Here is a 17,050-nt window from a genome sequence, read left to right on the forward strand (position 1 = left end):
AAGAATATACTGTTGTTTTGGGGAGACGCACGCAGAAGCATTAGCAGTGAAATGTCATGGTGTCTACAGTCTACTTTTCAACAGTTTGGCAAAAACACGTGTGTGTGTATGTGAGAGGGAGGGAAAGAAAAAAAGATGGTAACAGTTGGCATATCTAGATAGGAAGCTCTAGAAGGGTTCATTGCACTGTTTTTCAACTTCTTGAAGGGTTTCAAAGTTTCCAAAAAAGACTTTTCAGTCCAAGCAACTAATAACTAATTAGCCTGGTGTTAATTTTAAATTGTATTAAAATAGCCAAGGCTTCTAGTTTCATTTTTTGCCACTTCAATGATAGTTGTGCATAATTCATGCATAGAGAAAATATCTCAGTCACAGCAGTGTAACAATAGCCATAGACTCCTGTGCCTAGAAATTCCAGGTCCAAATTGGATGTAAACAAATTACCAGTTTTCTATCTACCCATCCATCCATTTACCGAATCCACAAGCATTTGCTGAGTATATATTATACATCAGGGCTACTTATGTGAATAAGACTATCATTCCTGGGGGCTTACAGGCCCCAGGGAAAATATACATTAAACATGTAACTACAAGTGTTCATGGGAGCAAATAAGAAGGATGACCTGATCTTATTTGGGGGCAAACACATACCTGTTCAAACTCATAGTGAAAGATTTCCAGTAACATATGGCCAACATGGCGTTCGCTCCAAGAAATAAAATAAGGCCTGCCTCATGACCTCCACCTACCTTCTCACAGTTTAGAGGATTGGTCATTTGCCTCCTCTTACCCATGGTCCAGAGATTCCCAGAAAGTGCTGTGTTGTGTCTGGAGGCAGAAGAGTCAGAGATGCTCACTGTCTACTTGAAAACCGTGGCCCATCACCACCACGTGAACCTGGGCATTGGGTCCTCACGCAGGTGGTGCTTCCTTATCCAATATCTAGTGCTCTTGGGTGTAGGACTAAGACTCCTCTCTGAGGCCCTGCTGCACCCCCACACATACACATGCTGTGTGGGAGCAGCATGCTTGTCCCTCCAACTCTTGGGACCAACTGTCAGCAGGTACTGAAACCAGAAACAAAAGCTGGAGCCCTTGTCTTCAGCCAGCTTTCGCTTTCAGCCCAGTGACAAAGCATCCCAAAAGTGAGGGGCACAAAAACTTGGCTACTTGTTTGGGATGACAGGAAAAAAAAGACATCCCAAACGAAAACCGATGTGCAAATTAGTGTGTCAAATGATCTAATGTTCAGACACATTTCGAGAATTAGCTCTAGCTTGCAGACTCAGATTTTACATGATAGCTTAGACCAGTGGGATCAGAATCACTCAGAGGGCCTATTAAAACAGAATACTGAGACCCACCTTTCTGATCCAGGGGGACTGGGGTAGGGCCGATAGTTCACATTTCTGACAAGCTTACAGGTGGTGTGGATGCTGCTCATGGGGGGACCCCACTTTGAGAACTATTACTTCAGTAGAGTATTCTTAAATATGTGATTGAAATGAACATAAAGTTTAAAAATCTAGAAAGACAAGATTAGATATATTATGTCAAGGTATGACTGAATGACCCCAAACATCTGGGAGGAAAATCAGAAAAATCATTTTCTAAAAAATACCAACTCTCCAACCCTTGAGGAGAATATAGATTTTCCTTGTCAATCACTTTCTATTTGTATAAATTGTGAGGTAGGTATAAATTTGGTGTCTGAAAATTACTATACACTTCTCTTCCTTGAAAGGCAGCATAGCCTACTGTTCTACGTTCGGGAAACAAAGATGTTTTTGCTTGAGCATTTTATTTTAATTGAACAAATAGGGCCCTCCACTTTGGAAATATCTGAGGTAATTTCTATTTTATTTCTTCCTACCAACCAGCCAGCACAGGTCCTAGACTTGCCCTGCTTTTGCTGTCAATTAATATTCATTTCCTGTGGAAAGCAAACTCATTCTCAGTTAATATTAACCTGAAGAAAAACATTTAAAAGATAAATACATAAACATAAGAACATGTGTCAAAACACATTTTAAATTTAGTATTTTCTTTTTTTTTTTTTAAATTTAGTATTTTCAACTACCTCTTTGTTCCTCTGCTGGCAGAGATATTTTCAAAAATCGACCTTCATTACAGTTGGCCTGTGCATAGGTTCTAAAATGTATCAAAGTAACTGTGATAGGATAAGAGCGCCCAAGCTCACAGCTAAATTTTTGTTTATGATTTATACTAAGAACCCGTTGATACACTAGTGAATTAGTTTGTTCTTCTTGAACATCATTCCAGGAAAAGAAAATCTTTGAATCACTTATAGATGATATGACCAGTTAATATACACATATGCATATATATATAGTTAAATCTAAGAGACTGGCCAACATTAGACCACTTTCTACTGATGGTTACGGCAATTTCATATGGTACAACTATACATTATCCTGAAACAAGGAAAGATGACTTCCTTTTTTCCATAAATAACTTAAATTTCCCAACATAATAAAAATGATGTACACTCACCCGACAGCTTTCCTAAATGCAACATCTTCTCACTTCTTGGCTCTGTTTCTCTTGATATATTATTGTCCCAGTATGGCTCCTAACAAATGGTGTTTAATGCTCAAAGAATAGAAAAATATGTTTGCTTTTGCCTGGTCAGGCAGGATTTATTAAGCTGTTTTTAAACAATACTCTTTCTTTTTCCCTTTTCCTAGGGCTGTGTCTGTAAAGACAAAGGCCAGTGCTTCTGTGATGGGATCAAAGGGGAGAAGGTAAAAATGAAATCTTAATAATATTCTTTTCTTTTGTGGGGCTCATCCAGGAATTCGCTCTTATCAGAAAGACCCGCAGTGTGTTATTCCATTCCCTAAGTCCAATTTTAAAGAAATTGTATATAAACATTAACCAAAGAAAAGGAGGGGGAAAAAAAAGCCTTCTGGAAAGTTTCAAGCAACTTGTGTAATGCCATCAGTTAAAATGTAACTCTTTCGGTCTGTAAAGAAAAAGGAGCAAGTTGGCAAAAAAGAAAGCTTCTAAGAATGTCTCTATATGTAGAAATGTTGATAAGCATGAGAGACCAACGGAAGACAGCTTGATACACACTCAGTTGGACACAGGCTTTGGAATCCGCAGACTTCAAGAATCGCAGCCCTGGTGCAGGCGCGCCCCCTGGCGGTAGAATTCCGCAACAGCACTCTGGCTAAGGCTGAAATGCCGCACAAGGAAGAACTACAGGTGTCCCCCGCTTTCTGAAAGCTCGCCTTGCGCCACTCCGCTTTTAGGAAAGACCCACACAGAAAGACCATTCGTTTTGGTAACCAAAAGAAATCCGAAGAGGATTTTGCTTCTTTGAAAAAAAAAAAAAAAAAACACATTACCACACTAACGTAGGTTTTTCATAAAAGCAAAGTGGTGTAATTCGAACTTTCGGAATGTGGGGATACTCTTTGCTTTACACCATTTCAAATTAGGAAAAGTTTCGTAGGAAGTCTGTGTCTTCAGATAGCGGGGCAAACCTGTAGCTCCATTGCAGAATTCAAGGAAAAAATAGAATGCCATGAAATCTCATTAGTCCGCTCCATTAACCTGCAATTTGTGATAATTAAGACAGAGGCAGAACTAAAGTTTTTTCTTTGTTTACCAAACCCTTTCCTCTGGGACACTAATGAATTGCTTAACAATACTGAAGGGGACTAAAAATATTTTTAGAATGTATTTTTAGCTCTTTAGATAAAATAATTTGCACATAATTTATGTACTAACTATAGTAACTATTCTATTTATTTTCAATTATTCTATAATTAACACGAACTTTGATTTAAGTTTTTCCCTAAAGCTATGAATGTAGTATACTCAAATGCATGTTGGAAAGCTGGGATTCCTTTTTGCTCTCAAGAATTTATCAAGTCCCTACTGTGTGCAAGATGCTATTCTAGAATGTGCGCAAGTGACTGAGTATTGACAGAGGACAAGCAAATTCTTTTGTTTCTCCTTTTATGGGATGTGTATGCATATAACAATGTGAAATGGCTGACTTGGTCTCTTCCTCTTTTTTAAAATGTAATTTACCAATTGTGTAATTAAATTCACTGAATCAACCAGTGACATTTATAAAGAGTGATCCCAGGACCTATGTTCACCAGAAAATTATTTGTTGGCAGAACCATGTCACTCATGGGGCCTAAATTATTTTCACTCACTCGTTTCTAGGGACATTCTCATAATATCATCTCTTTCTAAGAAATTATTTAGCTCACCCTTTTGGTAATGCCACTCTTGATATCTCCTGCTTCTCCTACACAAAGAGCAGATTGGATTACTAATTCCTGTGTAATCAAGAAAGGGCTAAAGCTGATAGCCTGCTCGTTGTTCTTTTCAAGCTACAGGGCAATTATGCACACTCCCAAAACACATTCTTGAGTGTTAGCCTCATTCTCTCTCCATCCCCAAGCAAGCACACTGAACCAATCTCAGCTTTCTCGCTGGGCTTTCCCTTCCTACTTCTTTTTTTTTTTTTTTTTTTTAAAGATTTTATTTATTTATTTGACAGACAGAGATCACAAGTAGGCAGAGGGGCAGGCAGAGAGAGAGAGAGGAGGAAGCAGGCGCCCTGCTGAGCAGAGAGCCCGATATGGGGCTCAATCGCCCGATCCTGGGATCATGACCCAAGCCGAAGGCAGAGGCTTTAACCCACCAAGCCACCCAGGCACCCAAGCACCCATTCCCTTCCTACTTCTTGATGAACTCTCTGAATCTCTGCTCTGTGTAGCGCCACCGTTTGGGGAAAAGTAGTTCCTACAACACCAAAGGCATATACTTTCAAGCTTATCAACAAATACTAAAAGCAGGTAGCTTTCCATTTACTGTTATACTTACTGCTGAGTGCCAATTTCGTTGATCCAAGGGGGGAAAATATGTCAGATGTTCTCATTAAGTTGTAAAGAAAAGAAAGCAATAGTTGTTGGTATGTTTATTGCTAGACAATGCTATTCTGTGTGTTTCTTATCCTGTGTTGGTTTTTAATAGGGGGAGAAAGGCTTTCCTGGACCTGCTGGTTCTCCTGGCCAGAAGGGATTCCCAGGTCCCGAAGGCTTGCCTGGACCACAGGGACCCAAGGTATGTCAGTTCATAAGCTTAGAATATCCCCAATTCACCTAACCTTCTTTATGCCTACCCCTGGGCTGCTGGGAACCAGAGAGAATTCCATATCTAAGCCAACTGGTGAATGCCATGGCGAACTTCTGCTCTCCAGACTTAGCCTGGTCCTCAGAACAGCATCTGTCCCAAGAGATTCAAATGCTCATCACCTTGACGTTCCCTACTCAACTTCCTCCTCCTCCCTGATCCACACAGCTTCTATACCTGCCTATTTTCTTTCGTCTTGCATAGAAGGGTGAGTTCTTTTAGCTTTCCATTCAGGACCTTTTCTTCCCCCTGTCCCCTGATCCTGGGACTCCCACCAGAACCATGCCTCTTGGCCCCTCCTTTCTTTTTGATGTTAGCTTTTCTCTTTCAATCCTCAAGTATGTAAATGGCCCCCATACTAATGAAATATAAAATTTCATCTAGATCTTTCAGGTCCTGTAAGCAAAGGATTGCTATCCTTTCCCTGTCTTTCCTTTCTCTGTCAAGATTTAAAAAACAAACAAAGTAACTAACCAGGCTAACTGTAGTTCATCTCCTGTTTGCTCCTTAGCTGCCATGATTTGCCTTTGGTCCCCCTGCCCTGAAAATGCTCCTGCAGAAATAACCCATGACTTTTGTGTCCTTATCTGTCCCAGGCCCTTCTGCTTTGTTTCAAACCATGTGGGTCACTCTCCTTGAAACCCTTGTCTTTTTTTGTTTCTGGAATCATCCTTCCTCCGATTCTCTTCCTTTGTCACACCCTTCTTTTCTTTCATGGGTTCCTCTTTCTCAACTCATCACACATTTTTATCCTAAAGTCTGTGATACAACAAAGGGCTTTGTTCAAATAAATACCCTAGAGGATTTGCTAAAGAACTACATACCCACTAGATGTGCTGATGGCTCTTTCCTGCTGCGGACACTAGCTAGACTTAAGCCTGGGCTCTCACGCACTCATGCGGTCGTTCCCGACTGCAGGCCTCCAGCAAGCTATGAACTAATGAGTAAGCTATGAAAGATCATTGAAATTGATCCCCACAGAGTCTTTTAAACTTCATCAATGTGTGGACTACTTGTTTGGTCATCAAAGGCAACAGTTACTGTGAATCTATTCTGTGTCAGGCATTGGGATGTTTGCTCTTGACTGTCTCTGAGCTACTCTTTCCATTGATCCCAGAAATCATGACTATGGTGACTCAGTCTCTGTTTTAGTGGCAAAATCAGAGTTCAGATATGGTTTTAGATGATGCCAGAATCAAACTCCCATAACCAAAGAAACTAAATCCACACCTACAGTTTCTAACAAGCAAAATGTTGTTATTTTCCAGGAATTCTGCCATTCATGTCTCTCTGATTCATGTGTCTGTTGTTTCTCCATTTCTCTTTCTTCTGACCCTAATTTTGGGGAAAAAATATCATTTAGACTCTGGACATTTAGTGTCTGAAATCGTATCCATTCAGTGACTGACCATCCCACTACCTTCCTCTAGGGCATGGCCTAGGCTGTTACTCCATTTCACTAATAAAACGGATTTGCTGCTTCAACGCTGGACTTGGATCAACTCATGCCAACTCTTTCCTTTTTGTTTCGTTCTCTACCCCCACTCTGCTCGTTACACTGGCATTTCTTTAGAAAAGCCAACAATCGATTAAAATAATCTTTGCAAACATACGACACAACAGTTTGGTTCAGTGATGTGGAGGTATTCCATAAAGTTAATCCAGAAAATCTGGGGGCCACGTTGCCATGGAATTTGGATATGACAGCGTACTTTATAGATGGACCCACAAAAGATAATTTGATCAAAGGCAGACAATTATTGCATGTTAAAACCTGACCAAAAAGATTTTTCAGTCTTAAAATTTTCCTCTCTTAATTTTAAATATTGTATGCTTGAAAAGAGTCACAATTCTGGGGTCTTGCACATGACACAAACAGCATCACGCAGAGACGGAGAACATGGGCATGCTCCCAGGCATTCCACCTCAGTCAGCAAAGACCAGCTGTGGCCTTGATCCTCCCATCTCAGAAAAGTCTGTAACAACCTTTTTGTCTGTAACAACCCTTTTCTCAAAAAAAAAAAAAAAAAAAAAGGCAAAAATACCAAAACATGTTAAAACTCCCAAGAATGACAAAAACGGCTTTTGGACAATGGAACTTCCCTACCAAGTGGCCTGGTTCAAAAAGTCTCCATTTAAGGTTATTCTGTAAGGAACAGGGCCTCTATGCCATATTCATCCTATGCCCAGAGCAAGTTTATCTCTGGTTCAGACCGTCCTTACTCGGCTGTTCCTTTATTCATGCCTGCCAGGCCCATTTTGCTAATAAAGTCTTTCTCATGCACAGGAATATTGGCTGGCATTCTCATCCCCATTATAACTGCAGCATCATCCTTATCAGACCTCAGCAGCTGTCTTGTTAATGCGGGGTTTGTACAGCAGTTCTTCTCAGACATTAATGGGGACAAGAGTCATATTCTAATCTGGTGAAAACGTAGATTGGGAATCAATGTGTGTGGGGGTGGGGGAGGCCTGGGAGCCTCCCAGGTGATGTTAGTCCTGCAGGACCCCGGACCCCACATTGGGTAGCAGGGCTTTGAATGAATTTCTGTTCATCCTTTCTGATACATATTTTAGCTTTAGGGGCACCTGGGTGGCTTAGTGGGTTAAGCCTCTGCCTTTGGCTCAGGTCATGGTCTCAGGGTCCTGGGATCAAGCCCCGAATTGGGCTCTCTGCTTAGCAGGGAGCCTGCTCCCCGCCACCCTCCCCCCCCCCCCCGCCAGCCTCTCTGCCTACTTTTGATCTCTCTCTCAATCTCTCTATCAAATAAATAAGTAAATAAGAATCTTTTAAAAACTATTTTAGCTTCAATTAAGCAAACAAGCAATTTCACTGTGTTAACACTGAAATAATCACAAGAGCAAAACAGTGTGGTGTGTGAATAGAATGGGAACTTTTAATTTATAGTGTCTTAGTACCAAATAATTTCCAGTTCCTTTTTTTTTTTTCTTGGATCTAGGGCTCACCAGGACTCCCAGGATTCACTGGTCCCAAAGGTGTGAGGGTTAGTAGTCCAACTGGTCCATCTGGATGGTTTGATGAAAAATCTTCTTCTTTAAAAATTAAGAACTCTGCACTGTAAAAGTTCTACAAATGTCACAAAGGAATACATTCTGTTTGATACACTGTATAGGTGAAGTTCAAGAACAGGTAAAAAGAAAGCAGTGATTACTGTGTTGGGGTGGGTATTAATGGTCTAGGAAAGGGTGTGAGAGGACCATGGAGGGGTGTGGAGATGTTCCCTTTCTGGATGGGATGGTGGTGGTGATACCAGTATGTACGTGCACTCATATGTAAACATTCCTCAAGCTCTTTGCAGAAGCCTGTGGCCATCTATTGTATACAAATTATGCCTCAAAAGTGCCCCGAAAGAAGGCAAAAACAATCTTAATCATCTCTTTTTAAATGCTGCACTGTATGTTAACTAAAATTTAAGTAAAAAAATTTTTAAAAGTAGTTTGATAAATGTAAGATTTTGAGAAGTTTGTCCAACCTTTTTTTGTTTTGTTTTGTTTTGTTTTGTTTTCAAATAGTGTTTAGCCATTCCTAATTGTCATTACAGGATGGTGTTATCATAATGGTAAATGCTTCTATTTTTATAGGCTCAAACACTTTTTAAGTGTTTCTCTTGCCACCTTCCCCTTTTCTACATCTTTAGGGAATAACAGGATTGCCGGGATTTTCAGGTCCTCCTGGACTTCCAGTAAGTAATGGGGAAAATGTGTAAATTTAAAAGAAATTTTTAAAAAGTTCACTTTAATAAAGAGGTTAAAGCAATAGCACAAGGAAATGGTTGCTATGATATGAGCTACATGATGAAAATGTTACAGTAGAGTCACATAACAGAGTTTGGATTTGTAGAACACACAAGTCCAATTGGATTTCCTGAACAATCCAAGCAGAACAGAATGGAACAGAATGGAATGGGACAGGATGGGACTTGACCGTATGAGATGGGATAGAATGGGATGGGATGGGATGGATGGGATGGGATGGGATGGGATGGGATGGGATGGGATGGAATGGGACGGGATGGAATGGACAGGACAGGACAGGTTAGATGGAATAGAATGGAATGGAGTGGAGTAGAGTAGAGAGGAATGGAATGAAGGAAGAGAAAAGAAGAGAAGAAAAGAGAAGAGATGAGATAGAATATTAACTCTGCTTAATAGTGTAGAACAATAAAATGTTGCCTTATGTATACATCCCTCTTCTTTTTCCTTTCCTTTCTTCCAGCTTAAAATAGCATATTAAGGACTTCATTTTATATAGAAAGGTCTTTTGTTTTATCTAAAATATATGTATCTCACTTGATAATTTTTGGTTTTGATTGGCCATTTTATTTGCTATACTTTTTACTTAAATCGCCTAAAATAACTAAAGATACGACGGAACTATTTAATAGCCATTTGTATTTAAATAACTATCTAAGTTGGACCACCTCTTCCCTCACCTTGGGTCCCTCACGATGGCCACTTGTTCCCGGGGCCCAGTGCTGATGTCACCTTTCTGAGACTTGCTCTGTTTTTAGGGCACCCCGGGCCATCCTGGGCCCTATGGACCTGCCGGTGTCCCAGGATGCAATGGTTCTAAGGTATGTACTTCTCACCTAGGAGATGGCTAGGAAACGTTCTGCAGATTGAATCAATCAAGAGGAAGGAGGAAAGAGAAGGCACAGATTTTCCTTGAGAGATTCTTTTAGCCAGAACCACTGGTATGTGTCTTCAGGACAGAAACATGATGGTTTTCTTTCTTCTTGTGGCTTGGTTTCTTGGTTTTGAAGATGTTCTCTTGTGTTCTCGCACAAAAAGGGGCTCACCCAGTCAATTTCACCCGAGGTTGTGATTCTATCTAAATCAGAAATGAAAGCTTGGAATGCAAAATTGGTCTTTGGAAAAGAGTGACTGAGCTTTCCAGCATTCACTCATGCCCTTTGTTCCATGACAGCACCCTCCTTTCACCCAGAATGGTGCCCACGAAAGAACTAATTACTCAAGTTTCAAGGAAACAGCAATTAAAAAGTTCTTGGCATGATTGGACTTTTGCCATTTATGCACAATTTGAGAAACAGTATATTCTAATCCTATTTTCAGTTAAGATAATGGTTTTTTGGCCTTCAGCCTCATGACCCAGTAGCCATAAGGAATTTGGGTTACTTAGTCTAGATTTACCACTGCAGGGCTGGAAGAGAGAAACAGGGAAAATATCTCAATAGGCTGTTCTAGAACAACTGAAAAGAATAACAAGCTTTGTCTGCCTTCCAGGGTGAGCGAGGGTTTCCAGGCCTTCCGGGGACACCAGGGTACCCGGGGATCCCGGTAGGTGTCCATTTCTAACTCTGTATAAAGTGAAATACAAGTCATTTACTCCAGAATGGCTGTGTGCCCAAATCCATCATGACTTTGTGGAAGTCAGGGGCAGCCAGTAGTAGATATTAAACTCATCGGTGGGGGAATGAATGAATGATTAAATACCTTATGAGTTCAGGTTTGTGTTTTGAGGCTTTATTTTGCTTGTGAGACATCCAAGCAGAGATGAGGCATAGGCAGCTGGATTCAGTTAGAAGAGAGGCCCTGGATGGTGACGACACAATGAGCAAGAGAAAGAGGAAAAGAACCTCAGAACAGACTTAGAAAGCCCAGCATGGGAGGTCTGGGTCGAGGGGAATAAGTCTGTAAAGAGGAGGACCCTACTGGTAGAAAGAAGACCAAGAATATCGTGGAAGCCCAGGGAAGACGTGTTTCAGTAGAGGGGAGTGGCTGACAGCTGCCTAATGCTGCTGAGATGTCCAGTAAGATCTGAGGTCTTGTCATTGATTCTAGCAATGTCACTGTCATTGCAGACCTTAGCAAAGGGTATTTCCAGCGTGGATGGAAGCAGGAGGCAGGTGGGGGAGTAAGGAATGAACAGAATGGGAAGATTGCAGATGGCATGAAGGAGAGACTGGTGGGGGGAGATTTTGTCTGTTTAAATGAAAGAAACTCAAGCATGTTTAAAAAGCAGTGGGAATATATATGCGATGGAATACTACTCAGCCATCAAAAAATGAAATCTTGCCATTTGCAGTGATATGGTTGGAACTAGAGGGTATTATGCTAAGCGAAATAAGTCAATTAGAGAAAGATTTATCATATGATCTCACTAATATGTGGAGTTTAAGAAGCAAAACAGAGGAGCATAGGAAAAGGCAAGGAAAAATAAAACAAGATGAAATCAGAGAGGGAGACAAACTGCAAAAGACGGTTGAATCGTAGGTAACAAACAGGGTTGCTGGAAGAGAGAGGGTAAGGGGATGGGGTCACTGGGTGATGAATATTAAGGAGGGACCATGATATAATGAGCACTGGGGGTTATATAAGGCTGATGAATCACTGACCTCTACCTCTGAAAGTAATGATACATTATGTGTTAATTAATTGAATTTAAATTTAAAAAATCTAAAAACAGTGAAGTACACAGTGGGAGAGGGAGCAGAATAGCAGCAAGGACAAAGCAGTGATGTTATGTATTTGGTTTCCTTTTTTTAGGGTGCTATTGGTTTGAAAGGAGAAAAGGTAAGTCAAGTGTGGCATATTATTATCTCAAAGTGTACATAAGAAAGGACTGCTATTAAATAATGAGATGTAAATAATTACAAATCAGGTTTCACAATTAATTCAGAAACCAACTAAAAATTGGATACGATACTTATTCCTATTCAGCAACTTCTTTTAGCTCTTGTCATACATATCTCTTAAGGGATACAATGTTTATAAAATTCTTTAAGGGAATAGAGTCTAGGAGAAGAGAATTCACCTCAGCCTGAGGGCCCCACCTTCTATATCAGGAGTTGCCACTAATTTTGGTATCTTGAGAAATGTTTCTCATCCTTGTGTCTTTCTTCCTTCTGTAGTAAATTGTCAATTTTAGGATACAGGAAAATCTTTTATTTCTTCAAAATGGAGTAACTACATAATCCTAAATCATCTCTCTAAGGATATATCCTGAAAAGCACTTCTGTCCTTGAGGTAGTAGGAGTTTGAAGAAGCATTTAAAGGAGTTTTGAAAATATGTTTATGTTTATGATTATGTTTAATGAAGTTCTTCATTTTCAAGGGTGCCCCTGCTGCAGAAGATATAGAACTTGATGGAAGAGGTGACCCTGGGTTTCCAGGAGTTCCGGGATTCCAGGTATCACCTGTTAGAGAAGGTCTCGTTATTCTCAGTCCTCTAGCTCTGGCTCTCGGTCCCTGTCTGTCTGTCTGTCCTTCTCCTTTTTCTCTTCTCTCTGTATCTCAGCGACTCTGTATTTGTCTGTCTCTCCTTCTCTATTTTCCCCTAAATCTCTTTCTCCCTGTCTCAGGAACATTTTTATGGTTTGTTTTCTGTTTTCTTTTTTATTTTTTCTTTTTTTATTGAGGTATAATTGACATGTGACATTATATTAGTTTCAGAGGTGCAGGGTAATGATTAGATGTTAGCACATATTGTGGAACGACCCCATGATAAGTCTAGTTAATCTCCATCACCACAGTGATGAATACTCTTTTTTTCTTGTGATGAGAACTTTACTTTCTTAGCAACTTTCAAATCTGGAGTACAGTGTTGTTACCTACAGTCACTATGCTGTACCTTATATCCCCGAGACTTATTTATTTCTAACAGGAGGTTTCTATCTTTGACCCCCTTCACCCATTTCACCATCCCCCATCCCCACCCCTGACAACCACAAGAACATGTGAAATAGACATTCATATTTCTTCTGTTGACATATTGACTTCATTTCATTCTAAAACATTCACCTCATACGAAACTCCATGAAACTAATATAAAAGGATGATATTGTGCCTAAGTCTTTTAATCTCTGCTTAAATCTCAATTACCCAAGCTTTCCTAAACCTAAGGAGGAATCTTCAAGGAATAGTTATGCTCCACTTATTCCGTATTTGTTGAAATCAAGGATAGGTTTGTACCATACATGGAATATCATTTAAAACTATAATGTTAAATAACAGCCCTATTTCCAAGTTTGCATGACAGTAAGTAACTGGAATTTATTTAAATGCATCTTCTCCTATTGAAAGGTTTACTATCTGATCTAGATGTATGTAGATCTGAGCGTGATCCCTAATGGATAAGAAGAGACGCAGTTATTTGGGGACTGTGTATGCTTTACTTTGAGATTCAAAGGGTCTCTTGATAGACCTAAGGCATAGGGAGTAACTTCCAGGTTAATTAAACAGAAATATTTTAACCTAGTTCAGAGGTGTATGTGGAAATTTCTGGAAATGTGTCTAAGTGAGCCACAGAGTTTGAGTTTAGGGTATTGAACCCCCTGATGGTGAGCCATGCCAACTGACAGTGAACCACAAAATGGAACAATGATGCAGTTAGGAGCCTTTACTGAGGAAAGATGCAGAAATGATAGGACTTGATTTTTCTTGCTTAGGAAGCATTTACGGGGTGGGATGCTGAAGGAAAGGGATCCAGTAAGAAGAGATAACAGCGATCTGGAACACTGATGTGTCCCTTAGATGTGCATGGAGTGTTGGCTAGGTATGCCAGCATACTGCTGATGAAGACAGAGCAGGGTAACCGTCATCTATACAAGAAGTATTTATTACATCCCGATTATGTGTCAGCAGCTGCTCTAGGCTCTAGAGATATCATGGTGCACAAATTAGCCAAAAAAGAATTAAAAAAAAAAATTCTTGCCCTCATGAAGCTGACATTCTAGTAGTGGAAACCAGAAAAGATGTAAATTAGTAAATTAGTAAAGTGCATGGTGTGTTAAATCGCAGGAAATGCCAAGGTGGTAAATAATGCAGGAGCAGGAGAGAGGAAGTGTTCAGGTTGGAAGAAGGGCTGTGGCTTTAGATTGGATGGACGGGGAAAGGATGACATTTGAGTGAAAATTAGAAAAGGGAGAGGATATGAGTCCTAAAGATGTCTGGGGAAAGTGGACTGTGTAGGCAGAAGGAGAGCAAGCAGAGGGCCCTACCCGAGGAGCATGCTTGGCTGAGGGAGGCAGTGAGGCAGAAAGAGAGATAGACAGAAAAGTAAAATTTTAAAAATTTTTAAAAAGCTCTAAAATAATTCTGGAAATGTTCCCATCAGCATGTTCCTGGCATCTTGTTATACATGGCAACATGCTTTTAGGCACGTTTTTCTTTACTTTTTTTGTAATTAACTGCAGCCATAAATGAGAGGCATCGTGTTCCCCAGATTTCACTAAAATATTTTAATGGATTTAATTAATGGACATTGTTCTTAGATGAGAAGTAAATTCAAGCTTAACTCTATTCTTCTTTTAATTTACAGGGTTTGCCAGGCCTTCCAGGCTTTCCGGGACCTGTTGGTCCACCTGGCCCTCCAGGATTCTTAGTGAGTATGAAATCATCACTACTCTAGACCCTGTAACCTAATAAACTCATTATAGTGAAAACTTTACACAGAGTTTTCATCTTGGCACATTGTTTGCTGTAATTTTAACTTGTGCATTTTTCTAGGGCTTTCCAGGACCCATGGGACCTCCAGGACCTAAGGTAGATTATGGTTCATATATTACAACAGCCAGAACACCGAAAATGAGCTAAAAGACAAACCTGGTCTGATTGGACATGTGGTTACATCCTGGTTCTTCTCTAGAAGCCACAGGATCCCTGGCAGGGAAGGGAACAGGACAAGCAGCTCTGTACCCTTCACTCTCTTCTCCCTGGACTTAGTAACTTGATCCTAGATAATTCAGTTATAAGGAGCTCCCTATCAGGTTAGGGCAAGTCCATAGATTTCCCATTTCCGATAATCCTACCGATCACCCAACACTGTATCCTATAAACTTTTGTAGTGGACCGTTTCCCAATGCCAACCTGATCTTAATGCTAGTAAACGAAGGGTGAATATTCATGTACTCATTAAGCAGGGTCCTGCATGTCTTTCTCATAAAGACCAATTGCTAGTGTTGGCGAGGAAAAACTTTTTCTCTATCCTCTTAGGTCCTGAGTGGGGACATGCAAATGGAATTGAAAAAAGACCTATTAACAGAAGAAGAAGGTTTATTTCATATGCATATGGGGGCCTCACAGAAATGAAATAAAAACCCCAAAGAGGCCGTCAGGTCCAGAGGCTTGTGTACCATATTAACAAAGGATGATAAAAATTTGTGGAGGAGTGACAAGACAAAGGAAAAGGGTTTCGAGCTGGTAGGGGCAGTAAATTGCAGGAAGGTAAATATATGGGGGAAACTAATGGGAGATGAGGGCTATTTCAGTAAGATTTGTTGAAGATTTCAGTCAGTGCTGGCTCCAGTGGTAAGAGTTGTCTCCTCTTCCTGGGATAGAAGAAGAGCCGGGGGACATCTTCCCCAATCCCTGGGGAAGATGTCCCCAAACCCTGCCCTTGGGCAAATGGAGGAGGGTGGAGAACCTTTTCTCCATTTGCTGTTACTCAGTTGTCTTGAGCTCAAAATAATTCTTATGCCAAAGTGATATATTTTGGAGTGGCTTATTCTGAGCCCCTCCATTAACTAGGGAGGAAAGTGTTGAGTGAGGCTGAGCCCCCCAGGAAATTAGTCCTCACGCAGTAGTAGTTCTTGCTCACTACAGCTAGACTTGGTGTGCAGGGAACTTGCCAAGGTGTTTCCACAATTATTATATCATTATTTGAGCGGACAACTAGACCGTAAATGACAGAGCTGATACTTAAAGTGTTTTGATTCCTTATCTTGAGCTTTTTTCCCTGTAGCTTGTGGGCTAATAGGGGAAAGATCTATATACTCAAGAGCAGAAAAGCCAGGAGGCACTTGTGATGAGCACGGGATGTAGTATGGAAGTGATGAATCATTGACCTCTACTCCAGAAACCAGTGTTGCACTGTATGGTAACTAACAAGATTTAAATAAATAGTTAAAAAAAAATAGCAAGGAGGCATTGGTTGAAATGATAGATTAGCCATTGTTACAGCGAGACAGACTATTCACATTAGATTAGCTCAATTCACTAAATGACTAGTGAAGGGAGATAGCCTCAAATGTTTTCTTAGCCTCCTTCAACTTTTGAATTTCAGAATCCAGAAGTTCAGTCATCCTTCCCTCTTATCTTTAAGATGAGAGAACTAGGGCATCAGAAAGTTAGATAACCAGCCAGTGTCTGAGCCAGGAAAACGTTCTCCAAGCTGGTTTCTCTTTCCCATCCCACCCCACAATCATGTCCTCCTTCGCCTTGTGAAGTCAATCCCTTAAGCCCTCTGCAGTTTGTGATCTCCACTTTTGAAAGAAACATATTGCGTCTCTCCTCCAAGGAATAGGTAAAGTAATTTTGTAACACTGACATCACCATTAAAATACAAACGTTCCATTACAAACATTGGAAGGAACATCAGTGGGTTTAGACTCCTCATATCCATTTTTAAAAAATAATTTAATGTTTTCTTTTCTTACAGGGTCACATGGGCGATAATGTGATAGGACAAAAAGGAGAGCAGGTAATTCAAATATTGTGGTTTATTTATGGGCAAGACATTTTAAATTTCATAGCAATCATCCTGCACTTCTTAGTCTGTAAGTGACACTGGAACAAACGTGTTTGTTTTGTCATTTGCGATATCTTCTTACCTAAGAACCAAAGGGGAAACTCTAGCTCTCCAAAAACCGAGGTGATGTTGTTTGGTTTCGCGTTCCTGAGTGTGTTTGTTTTTAGGGTGTAAAAGGATTAACAGGACCCCCTGGACCACCAGGAACGGTTATTGTGACACTAACCGGCCCGGATAACAGAACGGTAACTCTTCCATTTTATTACATGGGTTGTGTGTTCTCACTTCCGGGGGGAGGTCCCCATGATCCCTTACCTCCTTTTTTTTTTTTTTTTTTAAGATTTTATTTATTTATTTATTT

At 40.4% G+C, this 17,050-nt stretch overlaps 1 protein-coding gene across 2 annotated transcripts in view; it reads left to right on the forward strand.

Moving 5' to 3' along the window:
* COL4A3 (collagen type IV alpha 3 chain) overlaps positions 1-17,050 on the forward strand; it is a 137,355-nt gene that overhangs the window by 59,966 nt on the left and 60,339 nt on the right. For both annotated transcript variants that reach the window (XM_047721173.1, XM_047721172.1), the window contains 12 exons: positions 2,711-2,767; positions 5,022-5,111; positions 8,141-8,185; positions 8,840-8,884; positions 9,713-9,775; positions 10,446-10,499; positions 11,709-11,735; positions 12,277-12,351; positions 14,482-14,544; positions 14,670-14,705; positions 16,600-16,641; positions 16,857-16,934. In XM_047721173.1, the coding sequence (XP_047577129.1) occupies positions 2,711-2,767; positions 5,022-5,111; positions 8,141-8,185; positions 8,840-8,884; positions 9,713-9,775; positions 10,446-10,499; positions 11,709-11,735; positions 12,277-12,351; positions 14,482-14,544; positions 14,670-14,705; positions 16,600-16,641; positions 16,857-16,934 (675 nt within the window). The remainder of the gene's footprint in view (positions 1-2,710; positions 2,768-5,021; positions 5,112-8,140; positions 8,186-8,839; positions 8,885-9,712; positions 9,776-10,445; positions 10,500-11,708; positions 11,736-12,276; positions 12,352-14,481; positions 14,545-14,669; positions 14,706-16,599; positions 16,642-16,856; positions 16,935-17,050) is intronic.

This window comes from Lutra lutra, chromosome 3 (assembly GCF_902655055.1).
Source record: "Lutra lutra chromosome 3, mLutLut1.2, whole genome shotgun sequence".
Lineage (NCBI taxonomy): Eukaryota > Metazoa > Chordata > Mammalia > Carnivora > Mustelidae > Lutra > Lutra lutra.